This window comes from Mchenga conophoros, linkage group LG15 (genome assembly GCF_057382185.1).
Source record: "Mchenga conophoros isolate Kocher_MC1m ecotype Shallow Benthic linkage group LG15, M_conophoros_male_GT1.1, whole genome shotgun sequence".
Taxonomy (NCBI): domain Eukaryota; kingdom Metazoa; phylum Chordata; class Actinopteri; order Cichliformes; family Cichlidae; genus Mchenga; species Mchenga conophoros.
Window position 1 is genome coordinate 35,735,674 of NC_140540.1, and position 25,761 is coordinate 35,761,434.

At 39.3% G+C, this 25,761-nt stretch overlaps 1 protein-coding gene and 1 pseudogene across 2 annotated transcripts; one reads left to right on the top strand and one right to left on the bottom strand.

Annotated features, from left to right (window-relative positions):
- The first annotated feature begins 593 nt into the window (after window positions 1–593).
- LOC146558796 (N-acetyllactosaminide beta-1,3-N-acetylglucosaminyltransferase 3 pseudogene) lies at window positions 594–5,368 on the top strand (annotated as a pseudogene). Its single transcript, XR_014888463.1, has 2 exons — window positions 594–908; window positions 1,154–5,368. The product of XR_014888463.1 is annotated as an N-acetyllactosaminide beta-1,3-N-acetylglucosaminyltransferase 3 pseudogene (transcript).
- Window positions 5,248–24,710, bottom strand: jak3 (Janus kinase 3 (a protein tyrosine kinase, leukocyte)). The gene is made up of 24 exons (XM_085245854.1): window positions 24,580–24,710; window positions 21,148–21,345; window positions 20,947–21,064; window positions 20,106–20,223; window positions 19,525–19,670; window positions 19,142–19,439; window positions 18,889–19,026; window positions 16,213–16,370; window positions 15,859–15,970; window positions 15,511–15,691; window positions 14,573–14,697; window positions 12,422–12,553; window positions 12,254–12,341; window positions 11,851–11,975; window positions 11,453–11,591; window positions 11,085–11,236; window positions 10,516–10,666; window positions 8,776–8,903; window positions 8,418–8,607; window positions 7,984–8,108; window positions 6,942–7,114; window positions 6,522–6,639; window positions 6,322–6,435; window positions 5,248–5,676 (listed from the first exon to the last, which is right to left on the bottom strand). The coding sequence occupies exons 2-24, from the start codon at window positions 21,338–21,340 to the stop codon at window positions 5,557–5,559; spliced, it is 3,342 nt and encodes a 1,113-aa protein (XP_085101980.1). The 5' UTR covers window positions 21,341–21,345; window positions 24,580–24,710; the 3' UTR covers window positions 5,248–5,556.
- Between the last annotated feature and the right edge of the window lie 1,051 nt (window positions 24,711–25,761).

Below are 25,761 nucleotides of genomic sequence, written 5' to 3' on the forward strand. Positions count from 1 at the left end.
CCCAAACAGTCATTAGGTGAAACAGGGTTGTTTTGGTGTGTTGTCAGCTAATCACATTTACCCAAGTGCAGTTTGTAAGTGCGGAGGGTGGAGAGAATTAAGAGGCCTGGGTAAGAAAAATAAAAACTAGAGAGAAGAGTACTGAGGCCATGGTGAAGAGAAAGAGTGAATAGCATGGAGAGTGTGCTTTTCTGTCTGTTTATCAGAACCTTAAAACCTGTAAATCTAGCCCTTTTTAAATACATATATTATTAAATGTGGGAGTGCACAGTCTATCCCATTAAAATATTTGAAAACGTCAGAGCAGATATATTTCTTTATCAAGTCAAGTCAAGTCAAGTCAAGTCAAGTTTATTTATAGAGCACATTTAAAAACAACCAAGGCTGACCAAAGTGCTGTACAGTAAATACAGATAAAAATACAATAGAACACAATTTCGTAATAACACCTCGCTGATAAAAATAAAATAAAAATATATAAAACAAATAAATTAAACCTTTCTAAAAGCCAATGAAAAGAGGTGAGTTTTAAGAGCGGTTTTAAAAGTTTCTAGGCTTTTGGAGAGTCTGACGTGAGGAGGTAAACTGTTCCACATCCTGTCTACGTTAATGCAAGCACCGCCTAGTCGGCTCGGTGCAACCCTCATATCTTTGGGCGCAAGAACAAACATCCGTTCTTGCAGCTATGAGGTTTAAGGTGTGGCAGCAGACAGAATAAAATCTTTTTTAGGAAGTGACTAGCTTACATTTAAACTATACAGAAACTGCAAAACTAAACTGTGAATTTTGGATTCTCAAGTGATCAACATACTATGCCTGTCCTGGGAAATTGAAACTTGGATTAAATCTGGATTTTGATGAAGCTAATCAGACAATTATCACATTTCACCACATCTCACTGCATTAAGGTTTGTATGAGTTAATGTGGTTATTATTTTAAAAATATAAATATATGTGTCACCTGTTGATATTATAGCAAAAGATGAATCTATTTTCATCAACCTGACAGTTAGAGAAAACTGAAATGAGGTCAGTGAGTCAGTAACTGATTTGTTCCTCGGCTGTGCCTTAGTAATTACTTGTCCTAATGGTTTTGATGCGTACCTTTTTTGCTGTTATTGTTGTTAGAGTTCTTCCTTGTTTTGGTTTGCAGAGTTTAAAGGATGAGAATAAGAAAGTCAAAAAATCTCCCGATAGCTGGAGTTCTTTTTTTATTGATTTTCCTTCTTTGGAGGGTTGGATTTTTCCACCGTGGGTTTGACTTTGTACCTGTGACTACCAGAAGCAAAGGCGTTCAAAAGAAGACACCTATGAAAAACTCTCATATGTTCTCGTGGCCAAAATGTCAACAAAACACATCTACCGCCAACATCCCAGGATTCCAAACACTTCCTCAGCATATCAAAGATTTCCTCTACTATCGCCACTGTCGCCACTTCCCCATGCTACTGGACATTCCGGACAAATGTGGAGGAGCTGATAAATCTGGAGAAGTCTTTCTTCTTCTGGTCATTAAAAGCTCTCCGGGGAACTATGAACGCAGAGAGGTGCTGCGCAAAACGTGGGGTGAAGAGAGGTTACACAACGGTGTGTGGATTCGACGGATCTTCATCTCAGGAACGACAGAGAGCGGGTTTGAGAAGGAAAGGCTGAACAAACTCCTGGAGCTGGAGCAACAGGAGCACAACGACATCCTCCAATGGGATTTCAGTGACACATTTTACAACCTTACATTGAAGCAGATACTCTTTCTTGAATGGATGGAAAGGAACTGTCCCAATGCCCACTTCCTGTTGAATGGTGATGACGACGTCTTTGCCAACACAGACAACATGGTCGAGTATCTGCAAAGCCTCAAGGACAATGACGGAAGCCAGCACCTCTTTACTGGCCATCTTATCCAGGGAAAAGGGCCTATTAGAGGGAATAACAGCAAGTACTATATTCCTGTTCAGGTGCATGAGTCCGACTCATACCCTCCTTACTGTGGGGGTGCAGGCTACCTCCTGTCTCACTATACAGCTTTGGTCATATACAAAATGTCAAAATCCATTAACCTTCTTCCCATTGATGACGTTTACATGGGGATATGTCTGGCCAAAGCAGGACTTGGTCCTGTGTCCCACATGGGCTTCAAGACTGCTGGATTGCACATCCCATCAAATAAAGTGGATCTTTATGACCCCTGTTATTACAAAGACTTTTTACTAGTACACAGATTTCTCCCAGCTAGGATGTATTTTATGTGGCATAAAATACACGATCCTAATCTAAAATGTGGCGATAGTAGCAATCGCTGAAGATTCATATTTTCTTTGACTTTTGTCAATACTGTGTTTGTTATAGCATCTCAGAAAAACTGTAGTGCTTTGCTTAAGTGAAAACTTCAAAGACATTTTAAGTAGCATTTCGATGCAAGTAAATGGCCTGTATTTGTATAGCGCTTTACTTAGTCCCGAAGGACCCCAAAGCGCTTTACACTACCCATTCACACATAAGTAAAAGCAGTTTTATCACAATTATGGTTGAGTAACAGCACAGAAGAATTATTACCCACTATTATTCTGTCAAAGGCTTGGTAAGATAAAACTATGGAGTCAAAGGTAATGAGAGATAGAGAGAACACTGTGAAAAAAAATTTGTATGTACTTTTTGGTACTTCTCTCTAGTCTTTGTTGTGGTTTATTTCTAATACGAATATAATAATACAAGTTTTGTAAGAGAGAGTCACTTTTAAGAATAATGTCTAACAGCTGACATCTGTGTAAGTCGACCCATGTCAAACTGGTTTGAATGTATTGGGTTAATCATTGTATCAGTCAGTCATAAATGTATTGGGGTGAAATTAAGATAAAATCAAAATACTGAAAAAAAACAAGCATGTCTTGAAATTCTGAATTATATTAATATACTTATATGTAAATATACTTACTTTATTTCTACCACTGTGTGTAACTGGACTATAAGCTTTAAGAATTTCATACAAGTCAGGAATGCAAAACACAGTGTATTACAGTGTACACTGAAGAAAATACAATATTGCATTAAAAAATCTGCACATTTTTAAGCTTAAGTTTCTGTAATATTTCAAACCCGTTCAGACACAGCTAAAACTTAAACAAGCTGCTTTTCAGCCTTACATTCTCCTTCAGTCACTGGCAAAAGCAAAAAGTGCAAATTATTCTGAAATAATACTTAATACATATTAAAGATGGCACGATACCACTTTTTTATGTCCAATACCGATATCATAAATTTGGATATCGGCCGATACCGATATGAATCCGATATAGTGAGTTTTTTAATCAATATAACTGTTTTTTTAATATCTTGCTGCTTTTTGTATAAGTTCATACTCAAGTTAAAAAACAAACAAACAAACATTAAAGCTATTCTGTTATACCTGTATGCAAAAAATACACTGCACCCAAAATATTTAATAGTTCAGCAAAACTGATCAATCTAAAAAACTTAAACCTACTCCATCCTTCCTATTCTGGTATTTTAAAGAGTAAGCAACCTAACTAATAGGCTTCTAAAACTCCCAGCAAAAAAAAAAAAAAAAAATAGGGAACCACCCTCACCTCATGATGCTTAATCAAAATAATCAACTTTAATTTGATGCAGTGTGAAAACAAATGCACAGACATCAATTATTTTTCAAGAGTAATTAAATAGATTCAACATCTTTCTTCAACAGAATTGCAGACTGCACAGATGGTATCTTCCCAAAGGAAAAAGTACTACAGCTTACTAGGGTATATTAGACTTAATAGTTACTATATACAGTAATTGACTTCTATACATTTTACATCAGATTAAAACTTTGGGTGTAAGATTCAGATAATTATTTATTAAAAGCTAGACATTTTAAACGAGAATAAGAACGTATTTCTTTGTGGCCCCCTTTCCCTGTTAATGCCCTACCTGGCCCCCTGGCAAAACTTTGCTAGACCCGCCCCTGCACAGTTACCAGATGTCAGCGTAAAAAAGGATCCTGGTGTTATTTGTCTCTCAGAAACAGTTCATAACTTCCCTTTAACTCATTCAAGTCACCTAAAAGGTAAACCTGTTTCTCCATCACCTGTTCAGCTCTGATGATTCAGTAAGGACATCTCCTGGTTTCATCTTCATGTTTCCCTCTCACCAGATATACAAACCGATATCATGACCAGCAGCTTTACAGCTGTGGCTCCAGCAAACATCAGCTGATACTTGAAATTAATATTAAATAAACTCTAACAACAGCTGATAAAGCTTAAACTTGCAGCTGTTGTTTAACACGACATCCGCTGGTTTCCTCTTTCTGGCGCTGTCATGGTCTCCGTGCCTGCCCGGTCGGCCCCACAAGGCTACATTTGCTGTTTCTGTTCTCTCCCTCTCTGCCTGGGCGGAGCTCACTGTGGGCTCCCGCCCTTGGCCCACACACACACCTGACAACAATCACCTGTCATCACCGGGAGCACTATTTGAGGCTGGAACACAGATCCTCTCGTCGCTGGATGATTGTACTACTGACATCTCTCCTCCTGCCTCCCCTTTCCCTCATCCACCTGCTGTCCTCCACCACTTGCTAATGTTACTGAATCTGTGGAAGCTCTGTGATAGCCACCCCCAAACAACTGAGTTATTTTTACACACTGGCCAGCATCTGACCAATCCACCACCTTTCATTATTTATACCGTTAACAGAAAAAAATAAAAAATCATCGGCCCATAAAAACGAAAAATCACCATTGCCGGGTGGGCCGATGGCCAGTCCAGCTATGAGCAGAGGGAGAGAGAGAGGCAGTCGCTCCATATATCCGTTGTTAAGCTTAACGCTGGAATGCTTTATAAACATTCAGAGATGAAGTTACACACTTGCTTTACTTCTCTCTGGGATCACTTCCTCGGAGATGAAATGCTGGATTGGTAGCGAGGCTACAAATACACACGGTCCATCTCTAATACATACATACATATATATATATATTTTTTTACCACATAAACTTATTATTATTATTATTATTAGCTTTATATAAGCTTGTCCAGCTTGTCTTTCTCCCGCTCATCTCAAAAAACACATTTTGATTTAGGAAAAGAGCTTTATTTATGCTTTGCTGCATCTTTCGTAAGTGCGATCAACGCATGAACACAGAGAACTAAAGTTACATCCAGGTAACATATATTTTTCATCTACTTTTAAAACGTTGTGAACGTTCTGAGCTACGGAACACTTACAACCCCCCCCCCCCCCCCCCCCCAAAAAAAAAAACAAACAAAAAACTAGCAATCTCTAGCAACCATTAAATCTCTGCAAAAAGTTCAGAGTGAAAACTGGAAAAATATACAATATAAAAAATATAAAAATATAATAACCTAGGCTTTGCTGTGATATCAACTTGAAAGAGCCTAAGCAGAGCTTATCAGAACCAGTGTACCCAGAGATCTATCATAAATAAGTCAGCCTGCGCATACTCCCATAATTGGATGTTCACTCCTGAGAACTTGTGAACATGTACTCATTTAAACTTGATTTCCTTTTGAACATAGAGTAAGTATCTTGTATCCTCGTCAGCCTTTAGAGTTCTCTCTTTCATCCTGGATCATAGTTTCAATTTCGTTTCCAAGGTTGGAGAAAAATGGACGCTCATCAAAGTCATGTGCCCAGCACTGCCTCATCATAAGGTACACCTGGCATTACAATGAAAGTAATATGAGCAAGGATAAACATTGTGTAATAAAAGGATAGAAGGGAAATTACTTTATTGCTGATGCACACACCCAGGACACCGGGTGTTTAAGCTGCTGCCGTCTGGCAGGAGGTTCAGGCTGCTGAGGTCCCGAACAAATAGACTCAAGGACAGCTTTTACAACAGGGCAATAGCCCTGATCAATGTAAATAGCTGACCTGACTGGATACCTCCCTGGACTTTTTAGGGGGAGGTAACAATGTTTAAAACGATAACAATAATATTTATATTTATAACAAGGTGCAATAATAATTAATGTGCAATAATAACAGTGTGCAATACACATACACTTATTCTTCTTTTTTATACTAAGTTAATATACTGTGTTGTGTTGTTTGTTACGTTGTGATGTGTCATATCGTGTCGTGTTGTGTTATATGTAGTGCCGACGTAGGACAGTTTTTCCAATTTCATTGTACTACTGTACTATGTATGACTGTGCAATGACAATAAAGAGTTATCTTATCTTATCTTATGTAAGACAGATAAGAAAGTCGTTTCTCCAAAGGTCTGATTTACTCACAATAGCAAAGATCAAAAAGTATTCCGAAAAAACTACAGTTTCGACCGCACAGAGCAAACGTACCTTGGGCGGGCAGTTTAAAGGTGGTGGTAACCTCCAGTTACCCTTCAGTAGATTTGCCAGATGCACTGAAATGGATGTACCCAGCACGTTGTGCCCAATCTCCTGCATATAAAGCTGAAACAAAACAGTAAGCCATGGGAATCCATATTTAAGCTGAAGCATTTTCCAGACACATTTGTAACAATTGTACATTTTCTTACTCTTTTCGGATTGAAACTTATATCACAGTAAGAGAAGATTTCATGAAGAACAACCCCGAAACTCCAGACATCTGATTTTTGGGAGAATCTGGACTCAGTGATGGACTCTGGGGCATACCTGCAGTAAATGCATGACCATTAGAGCACAGAATAATCCCGAGTAATGGGGCAACTGTGATCTTCAAGCAGAGGAAATCTATCTCATAGCTTATGCTTCACTTTTCAACATTACATATTCTTTTCTGAGAAGCATTTCTTTTAAAAATAAGCACTGTCTCATGTTTGGTTTTATTCGTGTCTTTCATTTAGTCATATTAGGAAGTATTAACAGCTAGTAACCACACCATCGACACAAGAAAGTAGCTGATTCATTGAAAAGCAGTTATTAGATTTTTATTGGTGAAACTAGTGGAAATCTACCAGAAGATGGGGCTCTCTCCTGGTTGGGTGACACGGTAGTAGTCCTTATTATGTGGAATGACCTTGGTCAGCCCAAAATCAGCGATTTTTACCAGCGTCTCACTGGCTACAAGGATATTTCGGGCTGCAAGGTCTCGGTGCACATAACGCAGGCTCTGCAGGTACTCCATCCCCTGACAGAATTAGAAACAAACGAAAGACACTTTTATTTTTAGCTCTGTCAATCTCCCTCTGTGTTTTAAGTTTTTTTTTTTTAAAGATTTGCAACACGTAGAACTGTGGAAAGTCTATGTATTTGTGTGTGTCTGTGGGGGAAATATAATAAGCTATATGGTATTAGAAGGTAAATATTTTTAGCTATTAATTCTTCTTGTCACCTTCTAATACAACTCTAAAATGTGCGTCATCGTTACACAGCAGATAAGAATAAACTGCCAAAACTGAACCGGTCCACACAGCAGAGAAATATTCTGCATTAGACACACACACACACACACACACACACACACACACACACACACACACACACACACACACACGGCTTGGACAGTTTGTGTCCTTGGGCAAGACACTTCAAACGTTGCCTACTGGTGGTGGTCAGAGGGCCCGGTGGCGCCAGTGTCCGGCAGCCTCGCCTCTGTCAGTGCACCCCAGGGTGGCTGTGGCTACAATGTAGCTGCCATCACCAGTGTGTGAATGGGTGAATGACTGGATGTGTAAAGCGCTTTGGGGTCCTTAGGGAAAACGTGAGCACTGGTTCAGGAATGGCTTCACATATGTCACGTCAATTTTCAGATCCTGCCCAATCAGATCTGTAATCCTGCTGCGTCACAGGCAGCTTTAAATCCTGCTGGTTTACACTTGCTTGGGAAGACATGTTCATCATCTTTATCAAAAGCAGCAGGTCAAGCACACGTTAAAGCAAAAGACTTTCAAGTCATAGAATGTGCAGTCGATACTCATTTATGATTGTGTGGGCAAACAATTAATTCCTGTCCATATAGCAGAGGTCATATTTTTAACATTTTGCAAGCTCACGCACCTTACAAATTTGAGAAGCAAATAGTAACATCCGCCTGGTGTTGATGTTGTGTTTGTTCTTCTCTAAGTAGCCAATAAGGCTGCCATAGGGCAGGTACTCCATCACTAGACTCATGCTGAGGCGACCTGTGAACAGACAAGCCATAACGTTGTTCATCAGATAATGTCCTTTCAAATCTTTGTCACTGAAACACAGAGACATGTGTGAGTTTCATGCTTTAAGAGGAAATGAGTAAGTGCAACGAGCTCTTTTGCTTGGTTCACTTACATTTACACCTTTTACAAAAAAGTCATACAAGTCACCTTAAACATGTTTTTGAAGTGGCACAGCAATCCTTAATGAGTTCATTTATAAAACAGGAAAGGGAGAGCTAAGAGTTTTACAGTCTAAGCAGGGGGCAGATCATTTTATTATTGTTTAGTTTTTTTTTTTACCCATGCTGTAGCAGACTCCCTTGTATTTGACGATGTAGTCGCAGTGTAAGACGTGGAGGGTGTTGACCTCCTTTTGGAAGTCCTCCAGGTTTGACTGCTTGTTGGACTGCAGCTTCTTCACAGCCACCAGCTCACCAGTGTTATCACCCAGCGGGTCATAACGGCAAAGCTCCACGCTGCCAAAGTTCCCCTGCAAATGTGTTAAGTCACAGGTAAAAACTGAAGTTAAAGTAGATGCATGAAAGAGACGGATAAAGAATGAGCACAAATAGTAGGTCCTGCTTGTGTAGCATAACATCAGCTTGACACATTTATTTAGTTTAAAGCTTCTGTCCATTATATGTCACCTCACACTTACTTTTCCCAGAGGGGAGATGTAGCGCAAGTATCTCTCCTCAAACAATGTCTGGTCGTGCTGAGGGTGGCTGTAAGATCTGCACACGGGGCTCTGTGTGACAGGTTCGGTAGCATGAAGTATCACATAGTCTGGCAAAAAACAAGGCAACGTTAGCAGTCAGCAGTATTTTCACTTCAGTGAATCTCAGCGTAATACCTAAAACATCATCCATTTGGAAAACAGCTATTGGTAGCAACAGTAGTCTGTTTAACAGCTACCCCTGGACGAATCACACAGACACACAAACACAAGGACAAACAAAGATTTCTCTTTGCTATTCTATAATTTACATTTAAAAGGTTCACTGTACTACTGTATATTAGAGCATTTTTTGAAATGCACATACTTATATTGTGTTATCTCAGAGCTTCCCAAAGTGTGGGGCCCGTCCCCTGGGGGGGGGGGGGGGGGGGGGGGGGGTATGAAAAGGAAAAAAACAAAACAAAAAACACTTGGACACTGCTAGCATAATGGACAGGTTTTTGACGGGGCGCCCACACAGGGCGGGAGATGAAGCATCGCTGAATATGTTTCCAAAGCCAAAGACTAGAAAATATGGTGAAGCATATCTTCCCTTTGGCTTCACCTGCACAAGTGCCAAGCAGTGTTGCCAACTTAGCGACTTTGTCGCTATATTTAGCGAGTTTTCAGACCCCTTAGCGACTTTTTTTCTAAAGAAAAGTCGCTAAAAAAAGACGTGAAAGCGCGTATCGCTTTTACTCTCAACAAGCAGCGGGTGCTGTAACGCAGTCAGTTCTTCTTTTACTCTTTTACTCTTATGCTGTTTTGTGGATCACAAGGTTTAAAACTACTTATAAACACACACACACAAAGTAACTCCACCAGAGTGCCTATTTCGGGTCACTTTTGCGAAAAGAATTTCAAAGTCTGTTTTAAATGATCTCTGATCCAGGGAAGATGATGATCCGGGGTCATGTTCACGTATAACTTTGTTTTTTATAAAGTTGCATGACAGAGTTAATTGTGTTTTACAGACAGCGATTTCTGGAGATGTCCCTGAGCCCGTGCAGTTATTTCAATGAAAGAATCATGCCTGTTCTTATGCAGTGCCGCGTGATCATTGGCATCCAATATTCATTTTAGGCCTTGTCACTTGCACACAGAGATTTCTCCAGATTCTCTGAAACTTTTGATGGCATCATGTGATGACATATTCAAAGTCTTTGCAATTCTATATTGAGGAACATTATTCTGAAATTGACCCATAATTTGTAGAGGTATTTTTTTGCAGAACTGGTGAACCTCCACCCGTCTTCACTTCAGAGAAATGTTACCTCTTTAGGATGCTGTTCTTTATTAGCGCTGACTTTTGTCACTTGCATTCCAAATTGTTTGAGATTTTTGGCTGCCATCAAACTCTAAATCAGCTCATATCTTTCATGAAGTAATACAATGTCTCACTTTAAACATCAGTTATGTTTTCTATGTTCTATTCTGAATAACATACGGGTTTATAAGATTTGCAAATCATGGATTCTGTTTTATTTACATTTCATAAAACACCATAATTTGTTATCTATGTCTTCTTTTCTAAGGATTATATCTGATACAAAAAGTTAGTCAAAGTATTGTGGTATTAACTGAATTAATTTTATTTATCTAATTAATTTATGTTTTAAAGGACAGTTTTAACATGTATGTGTCAGCTGATTACCAGAACAGTATGGTACGCATCTTTACCTGAAGTGATGAGACTGTTGAGTTGACGGATAATACTGCGACATGAAGGTCTGAAGTCTGCCTGGTAGTCCATACACTGACTGATCAGATCTGCTAGCTCTGTCCACTGAGAGGGAGGCAGCTGCTGGAAACTCTCATAAAACTGCTTCTTCTGCAAATAAAAACAAAAACAAACACAACACATTTAGCACCACATAGCACCATTTAATGTTTGTACAACAATTTTTCTAACGACTGAAAATTCACAGAAAAGGAAGTGCAATTTTCATTTAATCTACACAGTATTCTCAGTAGTCTTTTCACAGTGTTGCATTTTATTTACATCAACTTGAAAAGTTAATATAATATTCTGAACTGCATCAGTTTTTCTGCATGCTGAACTTTATGAACCAAAACCAGAGCTACAACTCACACACAGAGTCCTCTAGTTTAGGCATTTTCTGCAATTGTTGCATAACAGCAATGAGCTTTGAGGGATCATGTAACACTGACCCAGACAGCTAAAAAGTTTAGAGTGTTTAAAGCCTTCCAAAACCACAAACTGCAGATCAGGGAATACGATAATCTACCTGATCTAGGTTCCAGCCTCGTAGCAGGGAGTTTCCATTGTTAAAGATTTCCCACACTGTGGCGCCAAAGCTCCATTTATCACACTCGAGGGTCAGTTTTTCTGGAGCGCCCAACACCTCGGGGGCCACCCAGGGGATCCTGTCCAGAATGACTGGAGAAACGACAACTCTATTAATTAAGTTTCTTCATCTATTTGTTTGTTTGGCTATAAGGAAGCAGCTAAAAGTATCCTTTATTTTGTAAGGCATGTTAATGGGTATAAAATAAAATGAATAAAGCTAAAATTGGTTACCATTGCATAAAGAAATGCTGATACATACATTACAGTAAATAATGAGTCAATTTAAATAAAAAAAAAAGGCTTTACCATCTTTGCCCACCATGGCCATACTGATGCCCGGATCACTCAGCTTAATGAAAGGAGAGCTCCCCTGAGAGGGGTCACCTTCTCTGGCCAGCAGCAGATTTTTGGCACAGATATTTCCATGAACAATGTTCTTCTCTTCCTGTACGAGGGTTACATGTGATTTTAGCAACTACATTTCAAAGTAAGCAAGACAGAAAAATACCTGTTTGCTTGTTTAGTGTTATTAGGAAACACTTCATCCTTTGCATTAATTCTACTGTTCACAGCAGTTATGTATTTTAAAATACCTGGTAAAACATGACATTTTAAAGAACATTTATTTGCACATCACGCAATCTACAGTCAGGCCTGCTCTAGGCTGCCTTCTTCTCATTTCCACATCGGTAAATCTTCCTTACCAGGAAGTTGAGGGCTGATGCGAGCTGTTTGGCTACGTCAAGTTTCCAGCTCACTGATACAGATCTCCCCCTTTTCAAGTAAAGGTCAAGGGCCCCGTACTTGACATACTCCTGCACCATGATGTCTGAAAGGCACAACAAGGTTTGTTTCAACAGCTGTACTTCAAACCAAAACACAGAGCGCTCACTCGCAGAGCAGCGCCTGAGCTAGGGCCACATGATATGAGACAAAGTTAACCAAATAACTGTCAGCTTTGAAATTACAACTACTTGTGTCAGTCGAAACACTGATTGTACAACATTCAGCAACACAACATTCAGCTTTACTGGGCTTACTAGCAAACAACAAAACACAAAACAACAAAAACAGTCAATGCGATCATGGAACTTAGTTTTAACTCACTCTTTGCTCCGTGAACACTAACACCGTATACAAGGAGTAGGTGTCTGTGTGCAATCTGACTCATCAGGCTGGCAGCTTCAAAGAATGACTGAAATGGTCAAAAAGCATGTGTTAGTCATAAGAAACAAATACATTTAAAAAAAAATACTTAGGTATGTATAAAGTCACCTCCCAGCAGTTCTTGTGAGTCGCATCGAGCTCTTTCAGCAGAACTTCGGTCACACGTTTCTCCCCGTCATGAATGTCGATTTTTTTGCCTTTAAAGATTCGAGTGAAAGAGCCCTGACCGAGGCTTTCGTCCTGATTGGGAAAGTATCCATCATAAACAACATTATAGCTCAGCGATTCTTTTTAGATTACCGTGGCTATAGCGTCACAGTAGCAGCATTAGCAGTATTTGTTAGTGCCACAGCGTTATTCATTTAAAAAGACACAACTGTAGCTGTAATGGAGGTATGAGCAGTTGTAGAAGAAGCAGGGGCAGACATTTACACTTTCAGGTCTCGGCTCAAACCAAGAAAGTGTGAATAGATACGTTGCATATTGTTGAGATAAAGAATAAACATTTTAATCACAATACTCGAGTTGTGTCTCCTTAGAATAATAGATTTGCAACAAATCTCTGCTGAAGAAGACTCGTGTAGGACTGTTCCTGTTGAGAACCCCTTGATGTGACTGTGTCAGCTGACAGAATATTGGGACTGTCCCATATAGTGTAACTATTTTCGTATGAAATTCAGCTAATGATTATACTGTTGTTAAAAAGCACAACTCTGAATCAGTCTTCCAGAAATCACGATAAAGGGTGCCAGCTCTTGTTCTTCATTCAGCTACTTAAGGGTCATTACAGCAGATCATCTGCTTTTATTTCACCCTATCCTCAGCATCCTCTTCTGTCACGCCAACCCTCTTCATGTCCTCCTTCACTACATCCATGAGCCTCCTCTGAGGTCTTCCTCTTTTCCACCTGCCTGGCAGCTCCATTTTCAACATAATTTGTCCAATATAGCAACGATCTCTCCTCTGATGCCCAAACCATCTAAACCTAAGTTGTCCTTCTAAAATACCAGTTTCTAATCTTATCCATCTTGGTCACTCCAAGCAGAAATCTTACACTCAAGCACCTTTAGCTCCACGTCCTGTCTTATGTCCGTGCCACTGTCTGTATTGAAACTCTTCTAGCGTCACTACCTCTGCTCCTCAGAGCTTCGCTGTTACACCTGCCCTGTTCTCATTCACACACATGTATTCTGTCTTACTTCTATGGACTTTCATTCCTCTTCTCTCCATTGCACACCCCAATGTCTCCAGACTCTTTTCCACCTCTCCCCACTCTCACTACAGATCACAATATCATCTGCAAACATCATAATTTATAGAGACTCCTGCCTGATCTCATCTGTTAAGCTGTATATCACCATAGCAAACAATACGGGGGTCTGAGCCGATCCCTTATATAATCTCACCCTCACCATGAACCCATCTATCACCCCAACTGCACACTTCACCAATGTCTCACAGTCCTAATACACCATCCTTACATATTTCTGACTTCCTTGTGCACTATCACAATTACTCTTTTGGCACCCTATCACATGCTTTCTCTCTCTATAGATAGATATCTGAAATTCAGGACAGTTTCACAGGGTACATAGGTGCTGTGCAAATCTTTGCAAATCTTGTTGCAGTTATGAAATATCATAAACACACGGAAGCTGTAATACAGGGTGCTACTGTTCATGTCAGAAAGGAATAAGTTAAGGTAATAAACAATTAAAAATTACAATTCAAAGAAAAATAACCAACAACTATTCCATATCCATCTAGTCTGTTGTTTGTGAAAGGTGCAGGAGGAACCACTGGAGATGTGGTTGACATCATAGCTATAGCATTGTTTGGATTCCCAGAATCCCTCTCTCTACATGGGGCTGAAGAGCTACCCCAATAGAACAATGCAGGAAAATAAATCCAAAATGAAGGATAGCAGCTGGGGGAAGTGGGCTGCTGTTGCCTACCTCTGAGTTAACATTAATTTTTCAATAGAAATTTAATGATACAGATAGTTTATAAATAATTGCCGTTTACTGTTTAAAAAATGAGTTCACCACTATAGGTATGCACCACTTCTCGTCCAAAGCTAGCAAGCAAGAAATGCCTGTTATGTTAGGATAAAGGTATATTTTTCATTAATGCTCCTGCTCTGCTTTCACTAAAAAAGGAGTAGATGGAAAAAGAAGAAAACAAGTAGAAGAAGTTTTGTACTGACAGTCATCAGAAGTACCAACTGGCCTGATTGGCACAACATACAGATCAACTTACACAGCTCAGGTCCTCATATTTGATCATATGAAACTGGATGTGACTGAATTTGTTCCTTTCGGTTGTTGGAGAGCCTGGAGCTTCTACAGAGCTGCAGTTGCGTATGATGATCAAATTTGTGAGCTCTTTAAAAACAGCAGAAAACATAATATTTCTTATAAAATCTTCAATCTTTCAGACATATATTACCTCAAACAAGAATTGAATGATGATGAGTGCACAGAAAATTGTCGAGCAACTGTAGATTTGACAGTACATGTGTCCTAGTAATGTTTTTTTCTATATCCTTGATGTAGTTCAGAATACTGAATGTGACAGTTACACATTGTAACCATGTGGATGTTCATTTGTTTCTACTGCTACAATTGATAGCTTGCACAGATTAATTGAAACAATAAAACTTAGATTATGAGACAACTGTAATATGACAATTTCATATTTAAAAAAAAATCAGAACAGTATGTACTCTATTGCAAAAATTGGCATGCAGTTGATGCAAATATGTAATCACACTTTGATTTTCCTGTAACAGACCCGTCAAAAAATATGGACATAACCTGCTGCTCTTAACAGCAAAGTCTTACAGTGCCATTAATCTGCACTGTTTCTAATGGCCAGCAGGTGGCAGCTCCTCTGTGAAAGAAGTTGCACTATAGGATACTCTTGGTAGTTGGCTCTGAACTTATTTTGGCAAGTACTTTTTATGTTTCTTTTTCACTAGTGAAAACAAGCATCCCAGTTGTCACAGTGTTTACTCACTGCGCCTAGCTAACTAGATAAGCTAGCTTATTAATTTAGCCTCTTGTCTAGTCATGGTGCTGAATTTCAGGAAGTAGATGGCCAAAATGAAGTATCAGGGTCACATCTCTCTGTGTGTTTGCCCTTGTATTTTTGGCGATCAAGGCAGATAATGTCATCTGTAGCTTGAAGAAACATACCTTTGGGTCGGGGTGGACAGCAGCAGGTTAACTTGACAGGTACTTCAGCCAGCAGGAGCTTATTGTGTTGATAGTGGCTGGTAAGCTCTCTCAAGCTGGAAAATGATTTCTGGACACCAAAGAGGCTGTAGTGCTCATTTTTATTAATGAGACAGTCTTTATAATCAAGTCCAAGTGGAGTCTGCAAAAATAAGAGGGTGATTTTTGATCAGAAGCAAGAATCCAAACACTTGAGTCAAAATGTAAGCCATGGGAAACACTCTTGCACATCGGATTGAGCAGATGCTTCTTTAACATGAAGTGGGTGACAAAAAACATTTAAACAAAGGTTTTTGTCTATATCTGTACCTGAACACAAACAGTGAGGAAAAAGTTGTCATAGTTCTTCGGACTCTGCCGCAGAAGGAAGGTACCACCTTTGTATCCTGACTTTTTCAATTTGTTGACTGCAAACTCTGATCTGCTCAAACAGCATAAAAACAAATCAGAATATATCTATCTATCTATCTATCTATCTATCTATCTATCTATCTATCTATCTATCTATCTATCTATCTATCTATCTATATATCTATCTATCTATCTGTGTGTGTGTGTGTGTGTGTGTGTGTGTGTGTGTGTGTGTGTGTGTGTGTGTGTGTGTGTGGGTGGGTGTGTGTGTAAAAGCTGGCGTCTGATTAAGTAATGATTAAATTGACGCACGTTATTGGGCCATGACAATGGTTTTTGATTCCCTCTAGAATACTTGGCGGAGCAATGTCTTGGCAGAAGAAGTGGCTTGAGTCCGTGGTCAGTCTGAAGTAACCATCAACAAGTGACACAAACGAAAGTGCCTCTTTGAGACTCTGGAACTTGACTTCCTGTAATGAAAGTAGTCACACACAAAAAAAGTTAGTCTCCTGTTAGTCTCCTGTTGCATTACTGGACCACTTAGGGGACTAAGTTAGGTTTTCAAACTCCCGTTCTGACCGATGCCACGTGTACCGTGGAGTCTTACCATGGACTTCCCACATCACATTATGGATCAAACCTAGCCAACATTTATCCTAAGGACCATCAGTAGTCACGGGAGTTGGGCCTCTGGCTATGAACCATTTGTAGGCAGACATTTATTACTCACTGCACACCCTGCTTGCTGCATTTGGCCCTCTGTGTTCTTGTCCTCTTCTCTAGTTTTAGCTTTAAGTTAAAGGACCATTGTTTGACAGCGTCAGCAAGCATTACAACACTGAATAACCATCAAGTGTTTGCTTAGTCATGGTACAAAAATACTTCCAAACTAAAAGTTGAACCAATGTCTGGGGTGTTACAATGATGCTCAGTCAAGTTACTCCTGAAATGGACACCATTGTTAGACTTTCTAGAAAGACAAACTGCTCTCTACTATCTCTGTATTAATTAATTTCAACTAAGCAAAATTTGAAAGCCTTCTTGAAAAAAGAATGAGGAGGGGAAAAAGCATTTTTCAGTGGTGATGGAAACTTGATGTCTCATACTTTTGGGTCCACCACTTGTCCTAACTCGTTAACTGACTTCCTATGGATATAACAGCTTTCCTCACATCACAGAAAGAATGGGGATAATTGTAAGACTCCAACACATTAACTTCACCCGCCACAAATGACATTATCTGATGAATATTTCTCACTTCTGGTCCAGAGATGGTCTGGGTAGAATTCTATTCAACATACAAACATCACCAACATCGGTCCATCTACGATTAAAGGTTTGGTGTTATGCCATGACCAGTTTTGGCCAGATGGTACAAATTTGCAACTTTTCCACCCCAGCAAGCCAAATGTCATCCACGTAGCCAGAACAGGGAGCTTTGGAGAAGCAATACAAAAGTAGAAGGGATACAGTTGCCCGAGGACACTAATTTGATGCGAATAGCTTTTAAATTGTTCATATTTACATCCAAACAGTTAAAAAAAAAAAAAAAAATATATATATATATATATATATATATATATATTAAAGACAGTGAAGGTAGTCAGAACTGAGGGGATTGAACTACCAGAAGGCAACATTGCAGACATAGAGGACAGTTACAAGTACCTGGGGATCCCACAGGCAAATGGGAACCATGAAGAGGCCGCTAGAAAGGCTGCAACCACCAAGTACCTGCAGAGGGTCAGGCAAGTCCTGAGGAGTCAGCTGAATGGTAAGAACAAGATCCGGGCCATCAACACGTACGCCCTGCCCGTGATCAGGTACCCTGCTGGGGTAATAGGCTGGCCAAAGGAGGAGATAGAAGCCACTGACATAAAGACAAGAAAGATCCTTACCATGCATGGAGGGTTTCACCCCAAGTCCAGCACCTTGAGGCTGTACGCTAAGCGGAAGGAAGGGGGCCGGGGACTGGTGAGTGTCAGCACCACAGTCCAGGATGAGACAAGGAACATCCAAGAATACATTGGGAAGATGGCCCCAACTGACCGAGTGCTCAGTGAATACCTCAGGCAGCAGAAACCCAAGAAAGAGGAGGGAGACGAGGAACCATCATGGAAGGACAGGCCCCTGCACGGTATGTACCACCGGCAGATAGAGGAGGTGGCTGATATCCAGAAATCCTACCAGTGGCTGGACAAAGCTGGACTGAAAGACAGCACAGAGGCACTAATCATGGCAGCACAAGAACAAGCTCTGAGTACAGGATCCATAGAGGCTGGGGTCTATCACACCAGGCAAGACCCCAGGTGCAGGCTGTGTAAAGATGCCCCAGAGACAATCCAGCACATAACAGCAGGGTGCAAGATGCTAGCAGGCAAGGCATACATGGAACGCCATAACCAAGTGGCCGGCATAGTGTACAGGAACATCTGTGCCGAGTATAACCTGGAAGTCCCAAGGTCAAAATGGGAGATGCCCCCAAGGGTGGTGGAGAATGACCGAGCTAAGATCCTGTGGGACTTCCAGATACAGATGGACAAAATGGTGGTGGCTAACCAACCGGACATAGTGGTGGTAGACAAACAGAAGAAGACGGCCGTAGTGATCGATGTAGCGGTTCCGAATGACAGCAATATCAGGAAGAAGGATGTGGAGGGTGAAGGTAACGGTGGTCCCCGTGGTAATCGGAGCACTAGGTGCGGTGACTCCCAAGCTAGGCGAGTGGCTCCAGCAGATCCCGGGAATAACATCGGAGATCTCTGTCCAGAAGAGCGCAGTCCTGGGAACAGCTAAGATACTGCGCAGGACCCTCAAGCTCCCAGGCCTCTGGTAGAGGACCCGAGCTTGAAGGATAAACCGCCCGCAGGGGCGTGCTGGGTGTTTATATATATATATATATATATATATATATATATATATACATATATATATACACACATATATATATTGCAATGGTTTAAGTGTAAAATATGTTGTTTTTTTTACCAAGCAGCTGTCATCCTTTCGTGTTATAGTCACCATCCTGCTGTCTTGGGGAACCTGCTCATGGCATACCCGCTGTATACTGATGTCAATGATTTCTTGAAAATCACAGAAGGTCTGCCACTCAACTCTTGACAAAACCTATCAACCAAATAGCATTTTGATCTGTTTAGTAGCGTAGTAGAGATATTAAAGCAGGAAAATGATAGCAGTTAACCAACTACAAACTAAACTCGATCTTCTTCAGTCATCTTACCTGGCTGTTATTGATACTTCCAGCGGTTTGGATTCCTGTTTCCCCTGTGACCCGCACAAGAGAGAAGTCTGACTTTGGATGGGAGGAAGAATGATTCACTTGGAAGGTTTCCGTTCCAACAGAAGGCTCAATGCCAGACAGCTCAATCAGGTACTTGAGTTTCAGGCTGCACTCATCTACGGAGCAGTTGCCAAGCTTCTTTAAGAAACGCTTGAGGGTATTTCTAATTCGGTAGCGGTCCAGCCGGTTTCGTTTCTGGATGTCATGGCGATGTGACATGGGAAGGCAGGATTTGTAGCTAAAGAGGAATAATATTTGGTGTAATGATTGCAAACTAGAATGGATTGTTGTATAAGCAATGATACAGTCTCAACTGTAAATACCTGACAGTCTTGCAGAGCTCTCTAACACTCTGGTTGCGCTCCTTGGCCATTCTCCACAAGTCGAGCACTGCAAGGCCAAGGCATTCCTCCTGAAGAGTCAATGGTGGGGCTATGCCTGCCTTACTTTCAATGAAGTCATTTCGAAGCTAAACACCAAAAGAAATCAATTGGACTTATTATCGTCACATCTACTAGTATAACAAGCATGCAGTTTTTTTGTGGCCACAACTTGTGTTACATTGTGCAGTAGTACATTAATCTATCAGTTTTACAAAAACCAAAACTAATAGACACCTCAAAGCAACAAAGACAGTACATGGTTGGATAAACTTTTGCTAATGAATTAAATTGAAGAATCTCACCATTTTCAATAATAGAAATTGTAAATATTTCATCTTACTAGAAATCGGTACTTAAAATAGAAAAACATTTATCTAATCACTTTCTATCAGTCTCGATTCTTAAAATTAAAATAAAATAAAGAATTTCATAAAGTATAACATAATTTAAATTAATTATGTTAATTAATAAAAATCTTTACTTAATATATTTGAAAATAATATCATTATTTAGTACTTTACCTGGGCAAAAAGATAGTCAATGACACTGTAGTCGAGTACTGGACTGATTCTGTCTCTAGTCAAACTGTAGCGGTATGAAGATCTTGGTTCTTGCCCAAACCAATTTCCAAAGAAGTACCTTCAAACACAAAAGAACTCCATTGCATATCAAATCATATAAAACTAACCTTTACATCAGGATCCATTAAAAACCTTTCAACTAGTACTCCAAACTCTAATTATTTATAGCAACATTCTAAGTATAAGGAGTTGATGCACTAAACATTCATCAAATGAAAGAATATTCAATAGCCACTTTATCTGTCTGTCACTTTATCTTCTGTTGTCAAACTTTGGTGAGCTCTTGTGAGCTGTGGCATCAGTTTCCTGTTCTTAGCTAACAGGAGTGGCACCCGGTTCAGAGATTTTCTTCTGTGTCTTGGTTGTAATGCAGTTGCTTGAGTTATCGTTGTCTTCCTATCAGCTCAAAGCACTTTGGCCATTCTTCTCCGACCTCTGACATCAAGAAGTCCTTTTCACCCAGAGAACTTTGACTCATTGGTTATTTATTTCTTTTTCAGACCATTCTTTGCAAACACTAGCAATGACTGTGTGGGGTAGATCCCAGTAGAGCAGTTTCATAAATACTCAGATCAGTCCGTCTGGTACAAACAGCTATATTGTGTTCAAAGTCACTTAAATCACATTTCTTCCCCATTCTGACGTTTGAGTTGAACTTCAGCAAGTTGTTTTAACCGTGTCCACATGCCAAACTGCGCATTAACAAGCATTTGAAAAGTTGAATTTGAATCTTAAATATATATATATATTTTCTCATCAAATAAGGCATTTTGACACCCACCTGACTCTGAAATGGACTTTTAAGTTTTCATCAGTGTCAAACATGTGAGAAGGAGGATACCAAAATGAGAGGTCTTCAGATGCCAAACCAAATAGACTTAGGTATACCGGCAAGATTCCTGGAGGAAAAAAACCCCACAATAATGAATATGGCTGACAAAAATTAGTGACTTACATAATACATAATGCATTACAGTCTTACCACATTTCTTCCCTGCTTGGATGCAGACATTTTCAGCAGATATTTGTCCAGATGTGATCTGTAATGTTGTTGCTTCCTTTTTGACAGGGAAGAAGTTGACTTGTAAATTAGGAACAGTGCTTGAACTGGACCTCTGGCTGCCTCCGCGGTCTCTGATCACCAGAGGAGTTGACTCTTCCTCGCTGAGATCCATGGTTACTTCAGAAAATAAAGCCAACAGATAAACATCAGAAAATGTATTTAGAGGTCAGTAGTCAGGTGACCTTTTTTATATTAACTTACACTGAAAATCAGAAATCCTTGGAATAACTTGAACATTTTATGTTCTGACATGGAAGGTTCAATTTTGACTTGATTGGCTGAAGCGTTGACATAAAAGTAAAAAAAAATGGAGAGTTAAATAACTAATGCTGAATAACTGAGTTGTTTTCCAACTGTTTTTTGTTGTACACGTACAGTGACAATAAAAGGTTATTCTGTTCTTGTGACGTCCACAAAGCTTGACTTCATCCATTTTAGATTAGTAATGTTCCTGAGTCATTGAGTCAGGAACTGTTTCACAGGTCCAGCTTCTTATTTAGTCTGTTCTTGGTTTCCTGTCTGTTCTTGTCTCATCTATGTTTTGTCCTTTGTCTCATATGTGCATCAGCCTTACCTTTCAGCATCTTATATGCTTTACTGTTTCCCTGTTAGGTTCATTTATTGGCCTGTCACCTGGTATTTCCTCTGGTCTTTTGTCCTCCTGTCCTCTAACTCTAGTTTTACTCTCTCTGTCTCATCTTCCCTGATTTGTTCGCTGTTTGTCTCCCTATGTCCCCTGTCACGTCCTCCTGTTCTCCTCTGTTAAGTTAACCAAGGTTTCTCGTTCAGTTGTGTCTCCCTATATTTCGTTCCCCTTTCTGTTCCTAGTCAGACATTTGTTTTCCTCTTTGGTCAGTGTCAAGGTTGCATGTCTCAGTCTCCGTCTCATTGTTAGTTTGGTGTGTTATTTTTATAGCCCCTTGTCAAATACGTGCTACGTTCAGTTTAACTTTTCTTGTCCCCTCCCCTGTAATCAGTGTTTCCTTTTCCCTTGTTACTCGGTGTGTATATATTATCTCAATCTCCCTTTATTGCATCGTCCCTCATACCTACATGCTGTGTGGTTCAGGTTCAGAGGGATTTTTTTCTGTTTCTGAAGTCCTGCATTGTGGGTTCCAAATCTGGCTGCTCGCACAGCACGTACATGACAAGGGAGTGATTCAGCTCTATAAAACCCCATTGACTCAGGAAAAAAAACCTAGATTATTGTTATAAGGTGTTATTGTATCACAGTAGTGTTTACAGTATAGGCTTATGACTCATCGTGTCATAAGAATCAGTGTCATGGCTCAAATCAGGTTTTAAGGTACCTTGGTGCATTACGACATGGTGTCAGACGCCTGGAAAAGCCCCAAATGCTTAATAATTAAAATCTTGGACAAAAACCAAAGAAATGTTTCATATCCTATTTCCCAAATGTATGTATATAAATGCTGACTGGGATGTGTTGGAAAGACTGTTTACAAAGATAACTACCACTGGATTTTCTTGCTAACTGTATAGGAATTTGTGACCTTAAACAACATAAATTAGGAGAAAAGTCACAGGAGGGTGTAGTCCTAAGTAGTTTTCTTGATTAGTCAGGTCCTTCATAGATTCATTAGTGCTGAGGAATAATGGGTGTGTTAGTGGGAGACTGTGAGGTAACAAAAAGCCATGCATCAGGCAGTACCCATGTATACATTAACGTCAAAGGTCTTCTTTTGACAAAACAGACCTGTACCTACCTGGTCTGTGTCAACAAAAGACATAGCATACTTTTATATTTGTTATACTTATGTTACCTGTGAATCTAACTGTCTTTTTCTCTTTTGAATTCCAATTAAGCTCCAATTATTATCTAATAGTATCTTAATTGTCCTTCTAATTCTAATACATTGCTTGTTTTGTTTCTATTGGTGATTAATGGTATTATAGTAGTGATTTTAACACTGGTTCTTATGTCAACCAGTGTGCACACTTGGGGCAGAGTGATTTATGATGGCACCTTACTTTATTGTGGAATCATGTGCATCACTATTGAGGTGCTGCACCCTTTGGCTGTCTTTTCTTTTCTTAATATTATCTTTACCAAGATCAGTGGATGCTTTTTTTAAATTAACTTTTTAGCTTGTAACACTAATAGTGCTTTTACAAGACAATTTCAGTGAAGTGTTTATGCAGTTTACTGTAGCAGTGAACTCTCTGGTGGTCTACGTAAACAATGCTTGATAAAATTACAGTGTACTATTCTGTTAGGATCAAGAACCTGTTATTGTGGTGTTTCTTAAAAATAACAAAAAATGTTTAATGTTTTGTAAAATACTGGGAATAAACTTAAATATTGCTCTGGGCTGCAAGAAATGTCTGTATGGGAAATAATTGCAAGGATGAAAAAGAGAATAATAAAATAAAAAGAGAAAATAACATAATCTTGGAGCTGAAAAAATATTGTCCACATGCAAATATATTGCATGATTATATATACACAGATAAATTAGACCAGCATCCAATGTAAGGTTTATGTCATAGATTTACATTATTGGTAATAGCCAACATTATTTTTTTATGTTTTTCCACCAAGCTCTTTAATATAATTAATATTTTTGATCATATTTAAATTTTTGCTTAATACTTTTGTTAAAAGAGATCAAATACTGATCTGTGACAGAGAGCTCACAGGAAACATTTACCAAATATTAACAGGATAACTATTCCTTTCAGTAGCACTCAAATTAATTAAAGGTAAGTCCTTAAATGTCAATTTGTGTTTGTAAACCTTAATGCAGGCTCCTGCTTGTATAGGATGAAGTCGTATGCTATACAGTAATATGCATAACCCTGCATTCTAGATAAACATCATATACCGAATATGATGTAAACCTGGACAGACCCCATATTCAGTATTCACATCCATATAAAAGCATTCAGAAAGCTTTTGAAAAGTCAATTGTAGTTTTGCGGGGATTCCCGTCCTCAAGTGAAACTGGTTACCACGCTTTGCCGTAGCCCAAATTAACACTATGTGAGAACATGTGACTTACGTTTCAATGTAATAAGTACATTTATTTGACTTTGTCTTTCAATGTCTTTCAAATACCGTATATTAGGATCAATTTTAAGAATGTTTTTTTATTATTATTTTTTTAAAGATCACCATAACAACTTAAGAAGGAGTCACTGTTATAGAAAAATATCCCACAATATGGACATGCTGTAAAAGCTTCTTTGAATAGCCATTTATAAAGAGCTAAAGACAGATTAATCCATAGATCAAACACATTCTTCATAATGTGACATAATACTTGTCGATATACAGTGGAAGTGGATGTTTCTGAGTAGGAAGTATGTAAAAATATCTTTTATACTTACAGGAATATGTGCAATCACTCGTCGGGTCGTGTATTGTCACATGCGACCATCAGAAGTCCTCATTTTGTTACTTTGTAGCCACAAACACAGAGTTACTTTTCTGACTTTTGCGCTGCGTGTCTGTCTGTGTGAGACAGGAAGTTTAAAAGGATTTCCTGATTTTCAGAAAACTCATCAACTGTTTGTCACCAGGCTGTTGTCACCCCACACATACAAACCCATACAACTTTCAAAAGTGAAATACTGATGTCAGAACTTGTGCAACTTCTCGTTAGAATTCACTTTTCAAGGAACATTTCAAGGACCTATGATGCACATTACACGAGAATTAGCATATTTCTCATTCCAGCTGTCTAAATTAATAATCATTGGTTCCAATAGTGTTCAAAAAACGCCTTGTAATGCACCATCACCGTTGGATGAACTTAATACATTTTGGTTACCCCTGAGTGGTGTGGCTGTTTCTCTTGGTTACCAGCAAATGAAACATACAGAATGCAATAAAATATACTGAACACATTTATGCTTCCTAGAGGATGTTGACCAAATTTATTTTCCTTCAGTCATAAGCCTATATTATTGTATTATAATGGACCCATGTTCCTCTTTCAAACCACAACCAGCAGGAAAAGTTTAGCAGAATTGCAAATATTTGATTACTTCTTCCAAAATCCACAGGCCTCTTTGTGTAAGTATAACCATTGTAAATGGCCTGTATTTATATAGTGCTTTACTAGTTCCTAAGGTCCCCAAAGCGCTTTACATATCCAGTCATCCACCCATTCACACACTGGTGATGACAAGCTACATTGTAGCCACAGCCACCCTGGGGCGCACTGACAGAGGCATTGTCTCATCGACGGACTTTAAAACTGCTCATCCCGAGTAGTGGAAATTTCAAGATTTTGTGTATGTAAATGTGATCCATCATTAGCCTTTTATATTCTTGTCTCGGACCAAGGAGATAAGAACTATGTCTCTGATCCCTGTTATACTTTTGAACAACAGAAATCATGTTAAATGTTGTAATGGTTGAGCACAGAAGACTCAGACTTTTTAATAATCAAAAGAAATTTCCTGTACAGGGGTTGTGGGCCCTCCAGATCGACAACAGAAGAAAATCGACTGATCTAACATTACAGGAAAAGAGAAACAGCTGAAAACTGTGGTTTCCTTGTTCAG